Source organism: Scyliorhinus canicula, chromosome 11, assembly GCF_902713615.1.
Source record: "Scyliorhinus canicula chromosome 11, sScyCan1.1, whole genome shotgun sequence".
Taxonomy (NCBI): Eukaryota; Metazoa; Chordata; class Chondrichthyes; order Carcharhiniformes; family Scyliorhinidae; genus Scyliorhinus; species Scyliorhinus canicula.
The window spans coordinates 155,454,432-155,463,750 of NC_052156.1; the positions used below are offsets into that span (position 1 = coordinate 155,454,432).

General features: G+C 46.2%; 1 protein-coding gene across 1 annotated transcript in view; it reads left to right on the forward strand.

Moving 5' to 3' along the window:
- The window catches only part of plxna4 (plexin A4), a 667,620-nt gene extending 660,906 nt beyond the window's left edge, over positions 1–6,714 (forward strand). The window contains exons 31-32 of the mRNA XM_038812236.1: positions 938–1,088; positions 5,344–6,714. Of these exons, the coding sequence (XP_038668164.1) occupies positions 938–1,088; positions 5,344–5,439 (247 nt within the window). The 3' untranslated portion in view covers positions 5,440–6,714. The remainder of the gene's footprint in view (positions 1–937; positions 1,089–5,343) is intronic.
- Positions 6,715–9,319: the final 2,605 nt, after the last annotated feature.

Sequence of the window (9,319 nt, forward strand, 5' to 3'; positions counted from 1 at the left end):
ATCTTTGGACTGTGGGAGGAAACCGGAGCACCCGGAGGAAACCCACGCACACACGGGGAGGATGTGCAGACTCCGCACAGACAGTGACCCAAGCTGGAATTGAACCTGGGACACTGGAGCTGTGAAGCAATTGTGCTATCCACAGTACTACCGTGCTGCCCGTATTGGCACACGCCAGAGAATCTCCTCTAATACTGGCATATACTCCATGGGATTGCCTGTAAATATTGATGCATTCCCATAGAATATTTGCAAATATTGACACATTTCCAAGAATACCCTTGATAAAAGTAGCAAACTCCTGTGGATGAACTGTGAATATTGGGCAGCTTCACGTATGAGAATTACTTTTGGTTTCTGTAGGGAGTTTTGGCTTGAGTGATGCTATCAGTCAACCATCATTGCAGGACACATTTTTCCACAAGAATTGTGATTTCGAAACATGTCATAAATGTTTTGCTTCTATGATTTGGAATATTTTGGAGAGTTCATAGAATCATAGAGTTTGTAAAATGTAGAAGGAGTCCATTCGGCCCATCGAAACTGCACCGAAACTCTGAAGGAGCACCCTACCTCAGCCTAATCCTCCACCCATTCCTGTAACACCACCGAACCTCCGCATCCCTGGACAGCAAGCGGCAATTTTAGCCTGACCAATCCACCTAACCTGCACATGTTTGGACTGTGAGAGGAAACCCACGCAGACACAGGGAGAAAGTGCAAAGTGCACACAGACAGTCACCCGAGGCCGGAATTAAACCCGAGTCACTGGTGCTGTGAGGCAGCAATGCTGACCACTGTGCTACCGTCCTAGTTACGACCACCCAGAAATGCATTGTTAAAAAGAGAGTTCTCAATTTTTGCCTTCTGCCTTTGACGTGGTGCTGCGAAGAACATGATTTGACCCATCTTGCCTTTTTGTCTTTCTTCTGCACAGGTACTATGCCGACATTGGAAAGATGCCAGCCATCAGTGACCAGGATATGAATGCTTATCTAGCTGAGCAATCCCGAATGCACACGACTGAATTCAACGCAATGAGCGCCCTCAGTGAAATCTACTCTTACGTTAGCAAATACAGCGAGGAGGTAACTGTTCTGTTGACTGAGGTACCAGAGATCAGCTGATACCAAACACTAGTTTGTCCGTTTTTGGTTTGTTGGAACACCAGGAACCGAAATTAGTATTTCGGCCTTTTGGTCATTCGACTAGGCCTTGGCTGATTTGTGCCTCCACTCTGTTTCGCCTCCTTACCTCATATTCCTTTGCCTGACAGCAACTTACCTCAGCCTCAGTTGTTCCCCCAGCATGGACAACCTTTTGGGGGGGAGAATGCTCCAAATTATTTGCACTGCCCTTTGTGCGACTCATGACTTCACTCGTGAATGACTGGCTCTAAATCTTTGGTCCCTGGTGCTTGATTGCCTCACCAGGCCATGGCAGGCATTCAAGGAATGAATAGGTGAACTCCAACAGTAGTTTATTCCTATTTGGCGCAAGAGTAGAAAGGGAACCATTGCCAAACCATGGCTTACAAGGGAAATTAGAGATAGTATTAGATTCAAAGAAGAGGCATACAAATTAGCGAGAAATTAGCATATCCACCCTACCAAATCCTCTTTAAAGTTTGAAATGCCTCGATCAGATCACCTTCCAACAATTACCAATGATAAAGACTGGGCCCTACCTTCAGAACTACTCCATCTCAATGCCTCTTCGAATGTGGGTCAACCACCTCTGGACCCCACCCTCAAAGGTGGTGCCATCGCCTGAGGATAATCTTTTATTGTCACAAGAACATAGAACATAAAACGTACAGTGCAGAAGGAGGCCATTCGGCCCATCGAGTCTGCACCGACCCACTTAAGCCCTCACTTCCACCCTATCCCCGCAACCCAATAACCCCATCTAACCTTTTTGTGGACACTAAGGGCAATTTATCATGGCCAATCCACCTAACCTGCCAGTCTTTGGACTGTGGGAGGAAACTGGAGCACCCGGAGGAAACCCACGCAGACACGGGGAGAACGTGCGGACGCCGCGCAGTGATCCAGCGGGGAATCGAACCTGGGACCCTGGCGCTGGGAAGACGCAGTGCTATCCACTTGTGCTACCATGTGCCCAATTAACACTGCATGAAGCCAATGACCCAAGCCGGGAATCGAACCTGGGGCCCTGGAGCTGTGAAGCAACACTGTGCTACTGTGCTGCCCTGGAAAAGAAAATAGATATGTAAAGAGAAAGAGATTGATAAAAAGAAATGGAGGCCCCTTAGTCAAAAGGGGGGAATTCATAACAGGGAACAATGAAATGGCTGAGGAACTAAATTCGTACTTTGCTTCTGTCTTCACAGAGGAGGATATGAATTTTTTATAAATTTAGAGAACCCGATTATTTTCTTTTCCAATGGAGGATCAATTTAACATGGCCAATCCACCTAACTTGCACATCTTTGGATTGTGGGGGTGAAACCCACGCAGACATGGAGAAAGGAAGACATGAATAATGTACCAGAAGTTCTGAGAAACACTAGTTTTAGTGTGGAACTGAGGAAATTAGTATTAGTAGAGAAATTATTCAGGAGAAAATAATAGGATTGAAGGGGAATAGGTCTCCAGGGCCTGATAATCTTCATTCTAGAGTACTTACGGAAGCAGCCCAAGTAATCGAAGATCTATTGCCGGTCATTTTCCGAGTGGGAGATAGTTATACTGTAGGGTGAGGGAATGAAAGACGAGTCATAGCCACAGAAATAAAGGGAAGAGAGGGCTAATGGCAGTACCCAGAGAGGATAAAAGGTGTTAAAGGCCAAACGGCAGAGAAACTAAAATCAAAGGGTAAGCCGTGTCAAATGTAAATATGGGGGAGGGGGATGGGGGGGGGGGGGGGAGACATGGGTGGGAGAGAGGAAAAATTAGAAAAGAGGGGGAGGCAAAGGGGAGAAAAGATAAGGAAAGGGGTGATAAAATAGGGGGAAAGAGTGGGTGGAAAATATATATAAAGGAAGACAAAAAAGAAATAAATGGTAAAAATCAGTTCAAATGAAATGGGATGAAAACAAAGGGGTCGAGGTGGGGTGGAGCAAATCATCTGAAGTTGTTGAATTCGATGTTCAGGCCGGAAGGCTGTAGCGTGCCTAACCGGAAAATGAGATGTCGTTCCTTCAGTTTGCGTTGAGCTTCACTGGAACATTGCAGCAGGCCAAGGACAGACATTTGGGAATGGGAGCGGGGTCTTGTATTAAAATGACAAGCAACAGGAAGGTCAGGGTCCTGAATGCACAAAGACCGAAGGTGCTCAGGAAAGCGATCACCCAGTCTGCATTTGGAATTTCTGATATCGAGGAGACTACATTGGGAGCAGTGAATGCAATGGAGTAATTTGAAAGAGGTGCAAGTGAAACGCTGCTTCACCTGGAATGAGTGTTTTGGGCCAGGGATGTTAAGCATGGAAGAGTTAAAGGGGCAGGTGTTACACCTTCTGCGATTGCATGGGAAGGTGCCCTGGAGTGAAGGAAAGATGGGTTTGGTGGTGGCATCATGCTGGAGTTGGTGAAAGGAGTTGGCGGAGGATTCATTTGATCTTGTTGTTCCTAACGCTGTAATGACTGCTATTTTGGGCTGTACCTGTTGTACATTGACACCTTTTTTGCTTTTGCTTGTTTTGTGCTCTTCTTCCTAAATTAAAAAAAAACCCAATTAAACAGACATTTAAAACAACTAGGAGCAAGAGCCCACAGCCCATCGAGCCTGCTCCGCCATTCAATATGATCGTGGAGTTTCAACTCCATTTCGCCACCCGCTCCCCGTATTCTTTAATACCCCGAGAGATCAAGAATCCGTCTGTCCCAGTCTTAAATGTAATCAACGATAGAGCATCCACATGTCTCCGGGGTAGAGAATTCTAAAGATTCTCATTCCAAGGAACTGTAACAATTCTGTAACTCGATGAGAAGCCAGAGGGAAGCACTGACTGTAACCTTATCAACAAGAGCTTAGAGCTTAATCAAGATTTACTTAACCGGTTGCTGCTTTTGTGTATGGTGGGCAGTACGTAGCGAGAGGATTCATTGTCTGATTACACAGCGTGTCCAGCACAAAATTGGCCATTTGACCCATTGGGCTGAGCTGATGTTTATGTTCTTTATCTTAGACCATCAACATATCCTTTTATTCTTTATTTCCCCTTGCGTGTTTATCCAGCTCCCCCTTAAGTGCTATTCACCTCAACCATTCCTTGCGTTTGCCAAACTGATAGGCTGTGAATGTGTCTTCTGTTGCTGAAACCATGGGCTGGATTCTCCACCCCGACGTGCCATATTTCCGTTTCACCCCGCCGGCGGGATGCTCCGTTACGGCGGCCGGTCAGTGGGGTTTCCCATTGTGGGGCAGCCCCACGCCGTCGGGAAACTCCCGGGCGCCGGCAAAATGGAGAACCCGCCGGCGGAGAATCCAGCCCCACCTTTATGCTAACTGATAGGGAATGTAGGTTAGTCCTACCTCACGGGAGCTTTTTACAGGTTCCAACAACTTAATGATTCCACACCAACCTTCGTCACACGTATCCTGCTGGACATCCACCCAGACATCAAGGGCTGGACTCTTCCACCGTGCCCGCTGCAAGATTGCCACGGGCGGGACGCGGACTGTGGAAAAGTCCATTGACCTCGGGCGGGATTCTCCAGTCGTCAGGCGGGTGCGGCCACAGAATTCCGCCCTAAGTGACACCCACCTACTTGGCCACTGGGAGTATCATAGATCATAGAACTTACAGTGCAGAAGGAGGCCATTCGGCCCATCGAGTCTGCACCGGCTCTTGGAAAGAGCACCCTACCCAAGCCCACGCCTCCACCCTATCCCCACAACCCAGTTACCCCACCCAACACTAAGGGCAATTTTGAACACCTAAGGGCAATTTAGCATGGCCAATCCACCTAACCTGCACATCTTTGGACTGTGGGAGGAAACTGGAGCACCCACGCAGACACAGGGAGAACATGCAGACTCCGCACTGACAGTGACCCAAGCCGGGAATCGAACCTGGGACCCTGGAGCGCTGAAGCAATTGTGCTAACCACTATGCTACCGTGTTGCCCATCGTGCTAAGCCCAATCCTATTCTATGAACTTAATTGCGAACGTGCCTTGAAAGCAAATAGCAGTGGGCATCTGTGACCCCCTTTTCCCCTCCCTGACACGGTTTTCTCACCATCCATTTTATTGTGATCAGTTGACTCAATACAGTGTGCTATGAACCTGTCTGGACAAAATATGTAACAATTATATGTTTCTGTATGACATACAAACTCAATATTAACATCCTCTTTTTGTGCTCTCATCCACAGGTAGTCAATACTCTAGAATGTGAAGATCAGTCAAGGAGGCAGAGATTAGCTTACAAACTTGAACAGGTGGTTGCCCTTATGTCCATAGAGAGCTGAGTGGCACTCCCAAGGAACGCTGGGTAAAAGAAGCCAAGCTGTGCCTGACTAAAGATGGTCGCCTCTCAAGTGCTAGTTATGATTGGTTACAAGCAAAGTCACCCTGATCATCTATCTCTCTTCATTATCTCTGCCTCTTCATCTTTTATTCTCTCTCGTTCTCTCTCTCTCTCTCTCTCTCTCTCTCTCACAAACCCATAACATTATTGGATATGTCAAAAGGTCAGTGAAAGGTTAAAACTACGCAAATCACCTCATGATTTTTTAGAAAAATGAAACAGAAATCACTCACGTAGAAAAAAAAAAATTGGTAAAGGACTAAGGCTCACGGTGGTCTTCTCAGCCACCATCTCCAGAGGAACTCAACAGTCTTCATTCTCGCTGCCGAAGTGACGGGAACCAGGAAAGACAGAAGATTCTCACATTCTGTGGGAGATTGTCAGCGATTTCCTTTGGGGACAGATTGATATCTGATATGGCTTCAGCCAAGCATTTGCCTCGGGCTGTTTTTATTTTGGGGGGGGTGGGTGAAATCGGAGACCTTGCCACAGAAATACCTTTGAACATGAGATCGATGAGACAGTGATATAGTTTCTTATTAGGTTGACTTCACGGTCCGAGACGGAAGACCTATGAGAAACAAAAATGTGTGCATGAGTATCGCAGTGTATATGGTGAAGGGCTGTGAGAGGGGGGGGAAAGAGAGCCCCCCCACAAAATGGTGGTGGGCTGATCTCGAGTGTTGGATTGGGGGGGTGGGGGATAAGATTTATTCCAGAGCTATGAATGTGGGACATGGTGCAGGGAGAGGAATAATCAGACACACACACACACACAAACGCTTAAGCAAAGAAAGGTACTCTAAATCCGAAACCTTGTACGAGGAAATGCAGAAAAACGTGTCGGTGATCATGTGAACCGATTTCAGACAAATGGACAGACTCCATTTTTTTTCCACCAGAGATTGGGGACATTTTGGAACTCTGGGATACTGGAGAACAAAAAAGGACATTTGGTTTGGAAACAATGGATTATCCAGCGAAGACCAAAGGATTTCAGTGCTGTTCGAAAATAAGTGCCACTGTGGAAAAAAAAAAACACAATTTATTTACAGACGTCTACCTAATGTGTGAGGTTCCACGAGAAAAATACAAAAAAAAAAAATTGTACGACATGCTAGCTTCAAACAAGCATTCCTCTTTATTTGCACAGGAAGAAGGACAGATTGACAAACTGCGAATTTTATTTATAGGAGAACGAGACGAAAAAAAAGAATTGAATTGTGAAAGCAACAAACATGATTTGCACGTGTTAGATGTAGGAGGAGCCAGAAACCTGGGGTTGGGATGGGGTCAGAGGAGGGGTGGGGTGGGGAGGGGGGGGGGGGATGGGAAACGCAAGCCTTGCACCATCACACGGTCGGTATTGAAACACTTTAAAAACTGGAGCCTCTTTTTTCCCCCTCCTCACCCCCACCCGGAGAATGTGTATCGGATGGACATGGATATCATATTATTGTGAAATCTGAAGCTGCCCTCTGACTCATTCAGCTCCGAAAAAGACTTAAAGGGAATAAAGCAAGAAACGGCTTCTTTTTTTTTGCCTTGAACTGTGCCAGACTTGTGATGTGAATGTGATTGGTCAGTCCTGGCAATGGCCTGGGCGACCTGGCTACTAATTTTCTTTTGGATATGTTTTGTCCTTTATTTAAAACAAGAAGCGCATGTTATATGATTTTGCGGCAACAGAAAATGAGCAAATGCCATGATTGTGGATGTGTCCGTTTTGAAATTTTTTTTTTTTTGTTGAAATTTTCCTTTTTTGGTCTAAAATCGCGCGCCCATCCCGAATGGATTGTTATGCGAACATCTTTCCATTTAAATTGACGACAAAGGAATAAAACGATTTGTAACGACCTATCCTTAGAAACCAGTGTTAGAAAGTGTCAAGACAAAGCAAACATAGGTTTTTATCCTAATTAATGACTGTAATTAAATATACTTAAACAAAGAAATCAAATGACTTGATAAAAGGCAAGCTTCAGAACTTTGTTAAATCAATTGTATACCTGTGTATGTAAATATGATGCACTCCTATTTTGCAGTTCAGAAAAATTTACTATTTGTAATATAGAATAAAGTTTATTAAAAAAAAATCATGTACAGCTGTCTAATGTTTTTGTTTCGGGCCCGTGATGTTATTCACCTTGAATCTGTGATACACTGTGTACCGAGGGTCATGCAATGCTCCGGCCATTGTCAAGGGGTACTGATTGACATGGTTCATGAATCAGATTCTGCTCAAGTCAACAGTGTGTGTTGGAGGTTGTGTGATATTCACAGGAAGTGGACGCAATGCTGTTGCTTCCCTCGTCTGTTTCTAGTCTTCCCAGTGCTTTCCCCATCCTCCAGTCCCTCTCGTCCTCTTCTGTTTTCCTCCACTTAATTCCTTATTTTGCTCCTCACTCAGTCTTTTCCACATTTCCTTTCGACGGGGCGTTGACGTGTGATGGTGGGCTGGGAAAAGCAGGCGTCCATGGTTAAAGACTGCTTTTGGGGTGGGGCTGATAAGGTAAATGTTAACCTAAAAGGCTGATTTTGCAGCACCTCTACAAAACGCTTGTGCTTTGTCTATCCTTTTCGTTCCATTATATCCCTAACTTTTCAACTTTTAAATAGAATTTACAGTGCAGAAGGAGGCCATTCGGCCCATCGAGTCTGCACCGGCTCTTGGAAAGAGCACCCTACCCAAGGTCAACACCTCCACCCTATCCCCACAACCCAGTAACCCCACCCAACACTAAGGGCAATTTTGGACACTAAGGGCAATTCATCATGGCCAATCCACCTAACCTGCACATCTTTGGACTGTGGGAGGAAACCGGAGCACCCGGAGGGGAAACATGCACGCACGGGGAGGACGTGCAGACTCCGCACAGACAGTGACCCAAGCCGGAATCGACCTGGGACCCTGGAGCTGTGAAGCAATTGTGCTATTCACAATGCTACCGTGCTGCCCACACCCTGTTCCCTTTAATAATTTTTATTGTCACAAGTAGGCTCACATTAACACTGCAATGAAGTTACTGTGAAAAGCCCCAGTCGCCACATTCCGGCGCCTGTTCGGGTACACTGAGGGAGAATTCAGAACGTCCAATTCACCTAACAATCACATCTTTCATGATTAGTGGGAGGAAACCGGAGCACCCGGAGGAAACCCACACAAATACAGAGAGAACATGCAGACTCTGTCCGACCTTGTCCTCAATCCTTTTTGTTAAATTTAGAGTACCAAATTACTTTTTTCCAATGAAGAGGCAATTTTGCGTGGCCAAACCACCGAGCCTGCACATCTTTGGACTGTGGGGCTGAGACCCACGCAGACACGAGCAGAATGTGCAAACTCCACACGGGCAGTGACCCAGGGCTGGGATTCAAACCCAAGTCCTCAGCGCCGTAGGCAGCAGTGCTAATCACTGTGCCACCGTGCCTCCCTTTGTCCTCACCCCATCTCACGTCAGCCCTCCCTCTTCCCCTCTGAACTGCCTGTAACATTTATCTTCATCTTCCCCCTTGTTCTACTGTCACCAACCTCGCTCTTATTCTTCGGTTCACTTCCATATACTCCCCAAAACATAGCTGGTGAGAGATCGAAAAGGGATGGATTTGATGTTGGGGAGTTTGACGGATGTGGTAGGAGTAGGTGGGACATGTAATATCAGCAAGTGGCCTTTCTACCCCCCCTCAACCTGTTTGAAATGTATTGGAGGGGTGACAAGGGAGACCAATTATTGGCAACTTAAGAGCCTCATTGTGCTACCGTATTTTACCCAGGGAGAGGCCCATGCCTTGCTGGAAGCCTAGAAGCTTGAGCAAAGGGG